The sequence below is a fragment of the Crocodylus siamensis genome, chromosome 1 (genome assembly GCF_052110815.1).
Source record: "Crocodylus siamensis isolate JL-2025a chromosome 1, ASM5211081v1, whole genome shotgun sequence".
NCBI lineage: Eukaryota > Metazoa > Chordata > Crocodylia > Crocodylidae > Crocodylus > Crocodylus siamensis.
Window position 1 is genome coordinate 156,975,582 of NC_143395.1, and position 15,067 is coordinate 156,990,648.

Here is a 15,067-nt window from a genome sequence, read left to right on the forward strand (position 1 = left end):
AATTAAAAGAAGTCCACTTACTTATTTTATTTCTTACTTCATTTACTTTTTCTCCGAGGGATTTTGCTTCAGCAAACCTACAAAATGACAGGTGAAGTCACTCAAAGTTCCTATTAGTACAGCTATTTGTTAATAATAAATTACTGAATGAATACAGATTGCTTTCTGTTTGCAAACACATGCTGGTTATTGTGAACATTTGTCATTTGAATGTTTTTAAATCAGTTCTACTTGCAACAAAATTGTTTTTAATAAGGAAGGCAATTCTGATGAAATCAAAATATTGTGTGAAAACATACCAATTTCAACAATGTGTTTTTATTACAGACATTATGTTTTTATTACAAACAATGCAACCTCCCCACCAACTTTACTTATTCTTTACATTCATTTAGACTTTGGCATTACATTAATTCAGTGGTAGCCAACCTTCTAGCCCTGCAGGCCAAATAAATGGTGCAGGATTATTCTGTGGGCTGAATCCCTTGTGGGTTTGGCACATGGGATCAGTCCTTGAGTGCAATCCTGCACACTGAATCTGGCTGACCACAAGCTAGTGCAATCTAGCACACAGGGCCATGTCTTTCCACAGGTCTGGAAATTTGGCAGCACAGAAGTGGCAATTAATGCTACCACTGCTCGCTGCCACATGATTTCGGATCAATAATGAGCTCTGCGTGCTGGATGCCATGGCTCTGCAGGCCAGATCTGGCCCACAGGCCAATTAGTTGAAAACCACTGCATTAATTTTAATTCCATACACTATTTTAATATAATAGGAAAGTTGAAACAAAACATGCTTTACTTTAACTAAACATAGCATTCGATGGTTTGGAAATTTTTTTTTCATATGCAATTTTAAAATGTCAGGATTTTTTTTTCTATTTTGGAAAGTCAAAAATGTCATTTTTCCACAGAACGGAAATTTCAGTTTCCTGTTTGTTCTATTTGTAAACATTCCCTGAGTAGTTTAGATGAACAAAATTCAGACTTTGAGCAGTCTGAAAATTCATAGATTCAAAGATTGTAAGTATGGAAGGGACCACGGAATATCATTGGGCCCAGCCCCCTTTACCAAGCAGGAGAGCTAACTGGGGGTCAGGTGACCCCAGCAAGGTGACTGTCAAGTCTCCTTTTGAAGGTTTCCAGAGTAGGCGATTGCACCACCTCTGAAGGGAGCTTATTCCACAGTCTGGACACCCTAGCTGTGAAAAAGTTTTTCCTAATGTTGAGCCTGAATTGATCTTCCTAGAGTTTGTGGCCATTACTCCAGGTTTTCCCCTCGGATGCCCTGGTGAACAGTTGCTCACGGAGCCCGTGATGTACTCCCCTAGTGTAGCGGTAAGCTGCTACCAGGTTCCCTCTCAGCCTTCTTTTCCTCAGGCGGAACAGTCCCAGATCCCTCAACCTTTCCTCATATAGCTTGCTGTGTAAGACTCTGATCATATGGGTGGCTCTTCTTTGGACTCTCTCAACCTGGTCTGTGTCTTTGTTAAAGTGTAGTGCCCAGAACTGGATGCAGTACTCCAGCTGTGGTCTCACCAACGCGGAGTAGAGCAGAAGTATCACCTCCTTGGTTTTACTGGAGATGCATTGATTGATGCATGCCAAATTATTACTTGGCTTACTGACTACAGCATTGCACTACCAGGTCATATTCATACTGTGGTCTATTATTATCCTCAGGTCCCTTTCATTCATGGTGCTAGTCATTTTGGTGCCACCAAGCCTGTAGGTGTGTTGGGGGGTTGCTTGTCCCGAGGTGGAGCACTTTACATTTCTTGACATTGAACTTTATCAGATTCCAATCCGCCCAACTTGCTAGCCTGTCCATGTCTACCTGTAACTGTAACCTATCTTCAAGTGTAACTACACTTCCCCATAAGTTGGTGTTGTCCACAGACTTGGCCAGTGAGCTCTTCATCCCCATATCCAATTCGTTAATAAAGATGTTGAAAAGTACTGGACCAAGCACCAACCCCTGCATCCCACTTCTCACCAGGATGACACAGATCCATTCACTCTGACTCTCTGGGTCCTGTCCTGCAGCCTGTTTCTCACATACCCGACTGTCTCAGAGTTAAGCCCACAATCCTCCAATTTTCTCAAAAGGTCATTGCGCGATACTAGATCAAAGGCCTTTTGGAAGTCTAGGTATACAATGGCAACCTGCTGTCTTGTGTTCAGGTGACAAGTTACCTGGTCATAAAAGATGAGGTTTCATAAGGCAAGACCTGCCTGTGATGAAGCCATGCTGGCTGTCATTCAGAATCTTACCTTCTGCAAGCTTATTGCAGATAGACTCCTTGATGAACTTTTCTAGGATTTTCCTTACGATGGAAGTTAGGTTGACTGGCCTATTGTCACCCAGGTCTTCCCTCCTGCCCTTCTTGTGGATGGGCACAACACTGGCCCTCTTCCAGTCCTCAGGGACTTCTCCAGAGCACCACAAGTTGTGGAAGAGTTTTGGCAGGGTTTCCACAATGGCTTCGGCCAGCTCCTTTAGGACTCTCAGATGAAGATCATCCTGGCCTGCTGACTTGTATACTTCTAATTTTATTAACTGCTTATACACCAATTCTACGGCAATAGTAAAAAGATGATTATTTCTACTGTGCTCATCCTCTACTCTACCTTGCATGGTTTTCCCGTTGGTCTGGTGAACTTCCTTGTTTAAAAAATTTGCAAACCTTATTCACTATGACTAGAATGTGTGACAGGTCACCTAATTCAAATAATATGGCTCTGATTCATAAGTAAATTACTAATACACTTCGTTCATAGATTTCATAGACATTAGGGCTGGAAGGGACCTCGGGAGATCATCGAGTCCAGCCCCCTGCCCAAAGGGCAGGAAGTCAGCTGGGGTCATAGGATCCCAGCAAGATAAGCATCCAATTTACTCTTGAAGGTGTTCAATGTAGGTGCTTGAGCCACCTCTGATGGCAGACTGTTCCAGACCTTGGGGGCTCGGACAGTAAAGAAATTCTTCCTTATGTCCAGCCTGAAACGGTCTTGCAGGAGTTTGTGACCGTTCGACCTCATCATCCCTTGGGGCACTCTGGTGAACAGACATTCCCCCAGATCCTGGTGGTCACCCCTGATAAACTTATAGGTGGCCATCAGATCACCCCTGAGCCTGCGCTTTTCTAGGCTAAAGAGTCCCGTGGTTCACAGGTTCTCATCTTCATATGCAAATATAAGTATTCAAAGAAATTCCAGGTGCTGCCCAAACATTTGTGTAAGCCAAACCAATCAAGAATTTCAACTGGGAATTAGTGTTTTAAAAGGATGAAATTCTCCTATCTAATTGTAGAGAAATCTATTTAAGGCAATAATAAGAAGGGGTTTTGGGACGTGAATCCCAGTCTTACAGAGGCACCTAAGGAGAGAGGCAGGATTTCAGACACACTGTTCTCTTCAGTATTTTCTATTGTCTGCTTTTAGAGTCCCACCCAATCAGTATGCTGGGTGCTATACATCTCAGTCGCTAGGTGCCTCACTCTTCCCATTCTCCACATACGGAACTTGGGTTCCTAGCCTGAATTCATGAATTCCATTTCTGGAGTGAAGCATGCAACAGGTACCTATGTTCGGTACTGCCACACATTAAGTCACTTTGTGAACCACTCCAGTCAGGACTCAGGCAGAATTCCTTTTCACTGAATAAACACAAAATGAATATGTTTATTAGGCTAAGGAAAGAAAGGTAATTTGTGACTTTCTAAAAGAAACAAACCAGCAGGGTGTTCTGTAGAGGATGTTTATGGATACTGGTCAGTTATGCCACTGTATTAATGCCATCTGTAAGAAATTCCCATGCATCCCTCATGAACATACAGTTCCTTTACGATATCTATTGTTGCTGAGACTTGGAGTCTAGTTGCTCAAATAGGTAAAACTCAAGGTGAAATTTGTTGTATTGAAGTCAGTAGAAATGTGGCCACTGATTTCATTGGGGCAACTGTTTCACTCTTAAAATGCAAATATTATTTATCCAAAAATCAAAAATTGCAAAATGTAAATCTCCTTTTATTTATCAAACAACAAAACAAATGCACTGAGGGAGTGTCTACACGTCACCCGATATCGCTGTAGCGATGCACTACATTGCTGTACAACGTGCTATGGCAATGTAGCAATCACATGAGTCTACATGTGACTGGCAGCAACTTTGCCATAGCAGCACACTCCCCCATTTTAGCATGCTGCTACAGTGAAGCAGCAGCTAAAACTAACTGTGCCATGTGCGCAGTGCAGTACAGGTGGTTACTGCATTGTGCTTTAGCTTTTCCAAAAGGAAGTACTAAAGCAGGGCACAGTAACAACATTGCTGTAGGGTGGTGTGTAGATGAGCCCTGAGAGTAGCATTCATGCCTCACAGATTGTTAGGCGGTGTAGCTAGATTCCATTATGGATAACTGCAGACTATTACCATGAGTTAAATTCACCCTGTTGTAATTGCTGACCTAAACAGAGGTAAACTACAAGTGAATGTAATATATTATATGTAATAATATTAGGGAATATTAAGAAAACCTTGTGAAAAGAAAAGAAAAGGAAAAACAAACAACCATGTTGGCTGATTGGTATATTGACTATAAGGAAGAAAATACAGTGGAATTATTAAGAAAAGGAGATAAAGAAACTAAAACTGGCATTACATTAGACCTGCCAGTTAGAACAAACTTGCACTATTGAAAATATGCATGGGAGCTAAATGTAGAAATGTTGTTGGAGCATATACAACTAGATTGCAAGAGCTTTCATGGCAAGAATATTTACCAGTATATTTCATCTGAAAATAAGATTTAGAATTTTTCTTCTTTCCAAAGAAACACTGCTAAGAGAAGTACATCCTTTCTTCATTGCATTGGCAGACAGAGAGATCATTAAACTCTATGGAGGTCAAATCTGAAGTCAAGGGCCCAGAACTGTGCTTTGATGTGGTCATGTACATATGTACATAGGCAGTGGCAACTGTCAACTGCAATTTTTATTTCAGAGGACAGAAATGAATAGCAACTGTTTTGTGCCCATTACAAGCTTGTCTTCAAGAAAGTGCTCCTTCTACCTCAGAGTCTCATGAGACCAACTGCATTGTGTTCCCCAAGGCCAGTTAAAGCTTTTTGAGACTAGAGACTAAACTTTGTTTCTCACTGGACTAATAACTCAGATTGTTATGGGGCAGGAAACTAATACTTAATGGGGACATCTACACATGTATTAATATGCCGCAATTATGGTGCGTTAAGTTTAGTACCTGTAATAAGAGGTACTAACAGGTACTAACTTAATGCGCCCTAAGTAGCACTACTGCACAGTAGTGCCAGTGCAAGTTTTTTACATGATACTAATGTGCAGTAGACTAATTCTACTGCACATTAGCATGACATTTACCATGACATGCTAATATGCAGTAGAATAAGTCTACTGCGCTTCAAGTGTTTTGTGTAAACACACCCAGTGTAGCTTAGATTCCCATGCCATAAAAACTAGGGACTCTCACTGATACAATTTTAAAAAAAGCAACCTTTGCATTTTTTCAAATTTTATTTTTAGCAAAATCAGTGAAAATGTTTTTGTACTTTATGCATATAGCGGCATCCATCTGACATCCAACCTCTATTAATCATGGTTCTCTATGTGGGTATAGTTGCATGACTTGGATGCCCTTGTGTGTCCAGAATGAATGTATATACACATCTATGTAGTTGTTTGGCCAGTTCATAGTTACTGTACATGTCCAGTCTATACTTGCACACTTATGCATCCACAGTATAAGCAATGTAGTATTGCTACCCACTTACATGGCTAGAAGTCTGCCACTTGGACACACAAAGAGAAACTGAATTCTGCCCTGAGTTCTGCTTTATAAACATTAATTAACCTGTGGGTAATAAAGTATTACTACATCTATTTGAGAGAAAGGAAACTTAAACAGAGGGAATTTAAAATGCTTTGACTAATAACACACAACAAATCATTAGCAGGACTAGAACGCAGATTTTACAAATCCCTTTGATGTTTTAATTTAGTTCCTGAATCTATAAAGATATTTCTTGCAATTAATATCACAGTAATGAATTTAGTCACATGATTCTAACTTCCTTTGCATAATTCTTAACTGTCAGTACCCACTTGTGAGATATAATCTCTAATGGTAAAGTGAGAAGAAGAGTAAAGCCAAGTACTTACAGATAATCTATGATTATCTTGGATATTCCATTGAGATTATTAGGATGAGATTACACATAATAATTAGATCATGTTAAGAGCACTCAAAACTTGTCAATGAGCCTTAATGTGTGATAAGTCAGGTGCTAAATGCCCTCCTGGCACCGTACACCATCTCAAATGAGGATTATCTTTGAGTTGTGCTACCTAGTTTGAAGTATATTAATTTCTGGGTATTCATCTGAGATAAGCCACCAATTTGAAGTCCTCCAGTATTCCAGGAGGTACTGCTCCAAGATGGACTGTCATCCAGGACTCGATGTCCCTGAACTGATAGCTGACAACCACTGGATAATAGGTAAATGGGGAGGGAGGTAAAATGGGGAGAAGGGGGAACTGCCAGGCTGTCCACCCCTACTCCCAAGTTGCCCCCTCCACATCACCTTCCCTGCTACCATGATCTGTCCCCTCCACCTTGGATCACTTGCTATCCTGATCAGCTTAAGAGCAGCAGAGGCACCAGTGGTGGGGAGAAGGTTGCCCTTCCCTTCCTGGTCCTTGGGGGCCTGGACACCACACCACCCACATGCACCCAGATCTAGCTACCACCAGGCCCTGCAACTGAAGAGGGGGGGCAGGAGGGAGGAGCAAGGTAAATCAGTGCTGTTCCCCAAACCACCATCACTGCTCTTGGGCTGATTAGGGTGGCAGAGCAGTGATCTTGGGATGGAGAAGCCAATATGGGGGCAGCAGGGCAATTCAGGGCATGTGACAGGACTCGAGAAGAGGGGCTCCCCATCTCATCATAGCCAGTCCTGTCATCCCTCAGTTCCAATTCACCTGCCACACCTTGCTGTAAGGAAGAAGTGATTTGGGAGATGTCCTACCTCTGCCCAAAGGGAGCGTGGGGTAAAGGAATTTGATGACAAGGTCTCATCACCCAGCAGGACTTCTTGTGTTTGTTGGCTCACTATCTTATTTCAAATGTCACTTTGCTGGCTCCCCATTGGAGTCTAACCTGTTTTGGGCCCCATTCGTTCTGTAGTTCTGAGGCCTCCAAACTCTCTCTCAACTGCTTCTGGGCTTGTTCGCCTCCAGGGTCTGGAACTCAGAACCCAGAACCCGGGTTCAGTCAACAAACCACCTAACCCTTTATGCCATAGCAGAAGGTGCTTAGGCCTGCTGCCCAGCAAAGTTTCCTGCCTTATGCACTGCCTGTGCCTCTGACCTCCTCCAAGGGAAGGATAACATACTGGATGTTTGGGCACCCTGTTACGTAGCCTCCTCATCTCCCTTTATAGCCACTCCCGGTCTCCCAGGTGTCCATTAAACAGAAAATCTCAACTTAAAAGTTCCTACTTGCCTCCGGGTAAATATATACGGTCCTAACTCAGGGTTTTGCCCCTCAGGCCTGCTGCTCAAGCAAAGGGGAAAAAAACAAATCTCAGGCTGCAATGTGATCTCCTTGGTGGGTGACTTACTTCACCTATTATAGCCTTTCCTCCGTCTGGGAAAGGCAACCCAATCTTTTCCATAGTCAGGGACTAACTGGCCCTCTCTCTTCTGGGGTGAGCTTTTATATTCCCTAGACTCTCCCCCTTTTCCAGTTGCCTGACCTACTTTGCTCCACCTGGCAGGAGTCTCTTGCTGTGTCTGCAGTATTTGAGCTAGTCAGTAGCTTGCTGCTTGGCTTTCTCTGTCTCATCCTAGGCTCTTTTACAACCTTAGGCCCCTGCTGGCCCAAAAGGTTCTAGCCGTAAGGGGGCTTTCTGGGATTTCCCTGTCTTGGTAGCAACCTGTAACTGGGGGTGGGAGGTGGGAAGGGGAGAAGTCAAACAGCACAGGCGGCTCCTTCCCCCCTCTCTCCCTGGCCTATACTGTGGCTAGAGAGCCAGAAAGCAGGGCAGGTTTGCAGCCCCAAGCCATGCCCTTGCTCACTAGCCCTCTAATGAGCAGTGCACACCAGAGAAGGGTATTAACCTTGAACATGTGACTGGTCTCTAACACTTGTTACCCTTAATACTGGCTAACATTCCTTACAAGTAGCACCTGCTAACTCTAACACCTAATGTCACTCTTATCCTACATCTTTGAGGACATACTGAACAAGAAACCTTCCCGGCATATGAAGGCACTATTTCCGCTCTGAGTTTTAAAAAATAACATATTCTCACTCTCTGAGTCACACTGACACTGTAGAGATTTAAATGCATTTGTACCTCATTGTGATACCTACCTCTGTTTAAGAAGCTGTTTGTTGTCCTCAATGGTCATATTATCAGCATAATCCCTCTGGAAAATTTCAAAAGCCTCCTGACGTCCAAGTGACATCTCTCCTGATCCATCTGCCCAGAAATTAATTCAAAACTGGTTCAGTGACAGTGAAATAAGTTGTTTCGTATCTGCTTTATTACTGTTTTAGAGAAGTACTACAGCAAGCCAACATAGGAGCTCATTAGCATGCAAAAAGTCACAAGCAAACCAAGCTCCAGGTTCTGCCAAGAAAAAACACATATTTGGACCAAGACATTTTCTTTTTCCTGACAAGTTACATTTAGATTCATTTCATTTCATTTGAGCATCCTCACACATGACTTTTTGATGTGATTCTTTTTTTTTTAAATAGCTTTATATTTTTTCTTAAACAAAACCAGAATGTTAGCATTCCAGACAGTGGAAACATTTAAAAATGAAAATCAGTAGCATACCAAGGGGTAGGTGAGAGGGGCATGGGCACTGGGTGCCAAGTTAGGAGGGGCACCAGAATCATCTCCCAACCCCATAGAGTCCACTTCGTGGCAGCAAGAACAGCTGCAGGGCTTACTCCTGCTGGGAAGTCCAAAAGAGTCCCTGGCTGCTGCTGCTGCTTTAAAAGCATCGGTGCAGGGTGGGCAGAGCATGTGGCAGAGGCAGCAGCAGCTCATCCAAAGACTGTTTATGAGTTCTTGGCATGGATAAAACTGCTGAGTGCCCTGTTGCCCCCGTTCTTGGAACTCCCTTCCCACTCTCCTGCATGGTCTGCCCAGAGCACCAACTCTGCTCATCACCCTCTGATAAAAATAATTTTTTTCTATGAAGGTAAAATGTACATTTGTTTCTATATTTCCTTTTCTTCCTTTATTCTTGGATTTCAATTACCTTGCTGTGAATTGCCTCTGAGTGTGTTAAATCATATTAACCCAAAGATCATACATTGATGATTTTCTTTCTAAATGTGACTGTGTATAAAAGCTGACTTCTTTGAATCAGGTCTGTGTACTGCTGAAGCTAGGGACAGAAATTACTCGTAAGTGGTATAAGTGATTGGAAACTGGTTCAGATCTGCAACGCAACAGAAGTTTGATGCACAAACTACTTTCAAAATGGCTGAAATCAATTTAAGATAAACCTGGATGGACATAGTATCAGATTTAACTGATTTAGGTTAAATAGGTTTATTGAACTTTTGTTCCACATCCCCTCCAGATTCAAGTTAACTCACAGTCCCCCAGCAACCCAGGATGCTTTGTACCTCCCCCACAAAGCTCCCTTGCAGGGTGAGCCGGCCAGCATTGGCCCAAGCTATCTGCTCCAGCAGAGCAGGGAGGTGTGCTTTTAGCACATCCTGGGTTTTGCCCTGAGCCACTGCAGGCAAATGGCTGCATTTCTGGAATCAAAAGTGAATGTCTGCTCACTTGCTTATCTGTTCAATCTACACAGCTTAGACTAACCTGTGAAGATGAAATCAATTCAGCCTTGGGCTTTTTGACTGTCTGTACTTAGCCTGAATATATAAAAAGGGGTGGATCATACAGAACAATGTCTTACTGTTGTCCATGTAAGTGTGAGGTAAGAAGTAGTAAGAAGGATAGGAATCAGAAAACAAAAATGCATGACAATATTGTGTCCTTTTCTCCTCACATGTGGTGGTAGTAGTAGTAATAATAATAATCATAATAACAAGGATGATGATGATAAACAGAATACAAAAGGTTTCAGCTTTGTTATTACTAGATGAACTACACTATACTTTGTGCATGACTCTCACTGACCTCCTGCATGGGTTTGATTCTTGAGAAAGGTCTGGTTACAGAATGAGCAAGTAAGAGCAGGAGGTGAAATTACCATCTGTGTTTATAACTGAGTTGCTCATACCTTCCTTTTCCCTGTCTTATTGATTCGTTTTCAGAATCATCAATGTCACTGGGATTTTTCAGAACTGGTCATGCCAGATTTTCATAAATTTCATAGACATTAGGGCTGGAAGGGACCTCGGAAGATCACTGAGTCCAGCTCCCCCACCCAAAGGGCAGGAAGTCAGCTGGGGTCATAGGATCCCAGCAAGATCAGCATCCAATTTGCTCTTGAAGGTGTTCAATGTAGGTGCTTGAACCACCTCCGATGGCAGGCCATTCCAGACCTTGGGGGCTTGGACAGTAAAGAAATTCTTCCTTATGTCCAGCCTGAAATGGTCCTGCAGTAGTTTATCACCATTTGACCACGTCATCCTTGGGGCGCTCTGGCTCATTTCCCCAGGTACTGGTGGTCACCCCGATAAACTTATAGGTGGCCATCAGATCACCCCTGAGCCTGCACTTTTCCAGGCTAAAGAGCCCCATGGCTCTCAGCCTGTCATCATAAGGTCTGCTTTCCTGACCTCTGATCATGCACGTGGCTCTTCTCTGGACCCTCTCAAGCTTGCCCACATCCTTTTTGAATTGTGGAGCCCAAAACTGGACACAGTACTCCAGCTGCGGCCTCACCAAGGCCGAGTACAAGGGGAGAATGACGTCCCAGGATTTGCTTGAAAAGCATCTATGGATGCAAGCTGGCATTTTGGTCGCTCTACTAGCCACAGCATCGCATTGCAGGCTCATGTTCATCTTGTGGTCAATGCTGACCCCCAAGTCTCTTTCTTCCGTAGTGCTAGCCAGCGTAGCACTGCTGAGCCTATAAAGATGCTGCAGGTTTTTGCTCCCAAGGTGGAGAACCTTGCATTTTTCAGTGTTAAACACCATCGGGTTCTCATCTGCCCCTTTGCTGAGCCTGTCCAGGTCAGCCTGGATCGCCCTCCTGTCTTCTGATGTGGATGCTTTGCCCCAAAATTTGGTGTCATCGGCAAACTTGGCCAGTCAGCTTCTGACTCCAATGTCCACATCATTAATGAAGATGTTGAACAATATGGGTTGAAGGACAGAGCCTTGGGGGACCCCACTGGTCACAGAACACCATGACAATTGACTTCGTTCAGTTACCACCCTCTGGGTCTGACTGCAGAGCCAGTTCCCCAGCCAGCGGATCATGGTGGACCCAAGGCCACAATTAGGCAGTTTCACCAAGAGATGATCATGAGATACCAAATCGAAGGCTTTTTTGAAGTCAAGATATATGACATCAATCTCTTCTCCCTTGTCCAGATGATAGGTCACCTGGTCATAGAAGGTAATGAGATTGGTCAAGCAAGACCTACCTGCAAGAAACCCGTGCCGGCTATCCCTTAGGATGTTGGCGTCAGCCAGTCCATTAAGGATGGCCTCTTTAATAAACTTTTCTAAGAACTTCCCCAGGATAGAAGTCAGACTGATAGGCCTATAGTTAGCCAGATTCACTTTCTTCTCCTTCTTGAAGATAGGCACCACATTGGCCTTCTTCCATTCTTTGGGCACTACACCAGAGTGCCAGGAGTTCTCAAAGATCCCTGCCAGAGGCTGAGCTATGATGCTCACCAGCTTCTTGAGTACCCTGGGGTGTAGATTGTCAGGGACAGCTGACTTGTAGGTATCCAGCCTCTCAAGGTGTTCCTTCATGAGGTCAGCATTAATGGAAGGCAGGGGATCTCCCTTACCCAGACCTCCTTGTCCCGTGGTGGGCATGAGCATCCCATGTGACTGATGGAAGACCGACACAAAGTACCCATTTAATAGGTTGGCTTTTTTCTGGGCGTCAGTTGTCAGCTGTCCCATCGGTTCAGCAGGGGTCCAACATTGTCCTTGCTTTTCCTCTGGCTCCCCACATATTTGAAAAAGGACTTTTCATTGTCCTTGATGCTTGAAGCTAGCTGGAGTTCAGTTGCAGCCTTGGCTTTCCTGGTTTGCTCCCTGCAAGACCGGACGCTGCTGTTGGCGGGCCCTTTTAAACTGCGCGCATGCAAAGTGAGCCCGCCATCGATGAAACTGATCTCGGCCTGGGAGGGGGCTGCCTGGGATTTGGGGGACTCTGCCCCACTGGAGAGGGACCGGTGAGTACCCTCCCCCTACCTCTCTCTCTCCCTGGGGGGCTGGGCTAAGTAGGGGCCTGGGCAGGGCGAGACCCAGCCCGGCTCCCACTCATCACCTCCTCCCACTCTTTAGGGGTTAACTCCCTCCCACCATTGGCCTCGCTTACCTTCGACTGTGCTGGGGGTTGGCAGAGGGCTCCCCGGCTGCTTGGGGGTCTCTGGGAGTCTTTGGGGGAGCGGGGGCGCAGCAGGCTTTCACCCGTGCATCTCTTGCTGCTCCTGCAGCCTAACGCCCCTCTTTGAAGCCAAAAGTTGGTTTAGTAGTGATGTTACTTTGTTAGGATTCTGTGTTTTCTCATAGTTAAGGTGCTGGATTCCATTCTCTATAGTTTTTGCATACTTCTCATACTCTTTGCTGTATGTCTCACCCTACATTCATACACATTTGCTGATGGATCCTCCTGCTGGGGATGACCAGCACTGAGTCATCCCCAGCGGGAGGCTGACTCTTTCCTCCCCTTCCCCCCACCCCCAAAGTGGCAGATGGCTGGGGGGACATTTTGAGAGAGAGTAGCACTAAATACAAAATAAAATGCCAGGGCATAGCTTATTCTCAGACAAGGAAAATTCTGATTCCAAACCCAGGCATGCTGAGCTCGTTTGCCTTATCAGAATGTCAGCCTAGGAAGAGGAAAACCTGTCTCGAGCCATTAAGTCCCTGGTAGTAGAGCCTGTGAATAACATCCTTTGTCCAACAACTCTGATGACAGAAAAAAGTAGTGCTATGTGGGGCACTCCAGTTATTTCAAGTTCCCTAAGGCTACTGGGTCTCGTTCTCCACTAGCCAAGAGTTGTGGGAAGCAGGAAGATGCAGCAGTCCCTTCATCTTCAAAAAATGTGCCTTTTTCCTGACTCTCATCCTCCAGCAATAAAAAGAAGATGACTAGAGCAAGCAAAAGCGATTACTGGGGCTTTTATACATGACCCCACAAATGGATGGCATAAAGGGTCATCTTCAGTTCCATCTCTGGTGGCAACTCAAAGAACAGTGGTTCTCAACTTTTTTGTACTTGAGGCACCCCTCCATAACTGTTGTCATCCAAGTGCTTACCTGCTTGCAGAGAGGCTGGGCATAGTGGGAAAGGGATTGTCCAGGCAGGGATAAGCCTGAGCCTGGGCTTTTTACTTATCTCCTCGCTTCTTGCAGCACCCTTCAGAGTATTTGGAAGCATCCCAGGGTGTTCTGGAACCCTGGCTGAGAATCACTGCCATAGAATCATATAGCAGTAGGGCTGGAAGGACCTCAAGACGTCATCTAGTCCAGTCTGCTGCTCAAAGCAGGAACATCCCTATCCAAACTATCCCATACAAGTGCTTGTCTATCCTAATCCTAAGACTACACAAACACACAACTACAAAGCACATAGCCCAAAGATACCCAGAATACTCTAGCTTGTCACAGGTAAAGCAGGGGGAGCAGGGCAGTGTCACTACAATTATTCTTAAATATACTTGAAAGATCCAAGGAAAAAGACTTGGCAGCTTCCTGTCCAGGAAGCTCTGTTAAATGATTCACACTGTTGGCTTTGCTAGAAGGGGCTAAAGATGGTGCACCAAACATTGCCAACCTTAAACAACTCAGTTGGCATACTGCAACCAACAGTCACTCCCCCTTACATGTTCACCATAAATCCAGAAATCCAGTCCCCCTGCCATATCAGAACTTTGGACAGACAGACCAACTTCATCTGAAAGGCTGGAAACATGAACAGCTCTATATGCAGGAGTACAACATCAGCATAAAGCTGCAGAACAAGATTGGGTTGCCTGATGAAGGACAAACAACAAGACATGGTGAAGGGTCAGGAAAGCAGACCTTACAATGACAGGCTGAGAGCCATGGAGCTCTTTAGCCTGGAAAAGCGCAGGCTCAGGGGTGATCTGATGGCCAACTATAAGTTTACCAGGGGTGACCACCAGGATCTGGGGGAATGTTTGTTCACCAGAGCGCCCCAAGGGATGACGAGGTCGAACGGTCACAAACTCCTGCAAGACCGTTTCAGGCTGGACATAAAGAAGAATTTCTTTACTGTCCGAGCCCCCAAGGTCTGGAACAGTCTGCCATCAGAGGTGGCTCAAGCACCTACATTGAACACCTTCAAGAGTAAATTGGATGCTTATCTTGCTGGGATCCTATGACCCCAGCTGACTTCCTGCCCTTTGGGCAGGGGGCTGTACTCGATGATCTCCTGAGGTCCCTTCCAGCCCTGTTGTCTATGAAATCTATGAAATCCAAGCCCCCAAGGTCTGGAACAGCCTGCCATCAGAGGTGGTTCAAGCACCTACATTGAACACCTTCAAGAGAAAATTGGATGCTGATCTTGCTGGGATCCTATGACCCCAACTGACTTCCTGCCCTTTGGGCGGGGGCTGGACTCGATCTTCCGTGGTCCCTTCCAACCATAATGTCTATGAATCTATGAAAACCTGGCTTGACCAGTTCTGAAAAATCCCAGTGACGTTGATGATTCTGAAAATGAATCAATAAGATGGGGAAAAATCTATGAAATTTATTATCTTTAATGCATACAGGCTTGCAGCCAGTTGCCCCTCTTATATTGTGTCCTTTCTGTGGCCTATGCCCATTTCCTCTTTGCTGCTTCATGAAGATCTAGCAGGAATTGTAGCTGTTAT

General features: G+C 44.7%; 1 protein-coding gene across 5 annotated transcripts in view; it reads right to left on the reverse strand.

Annotated features, from left to right (window-relative positions):
• KIF6 (kinesin family member 6) overlaps positions 1 to 15,067 on the reverse strand; it is a 421,087-nt gene that overhangs the window by 120,798 nt on the left and 285,222 nt on the right. For all 5 annotated transcript variants that reach the window (XR_016442273.1, XM_090046733.1, XM_090046752.1 and 2 more), the window contains 2 exons: positions 8,414 to 8,522; positions 22 to 77 (listed from right to left, as the gene is read on the reverse strand). Coding sequence is in view for 4 of the 5 variants with exons in the window: in XM_090046733.1 (XP_089902859.1) it covers positions 22 to 77; positions 8,414 to 8,522 (165 nt within the window). In the remaining variant the exon portion in view is untranslated. The remainder of the gene's footprint in view (positions 1 to 21; positions 78 to 8,413; positions 8,523 to 15,067) is intronic.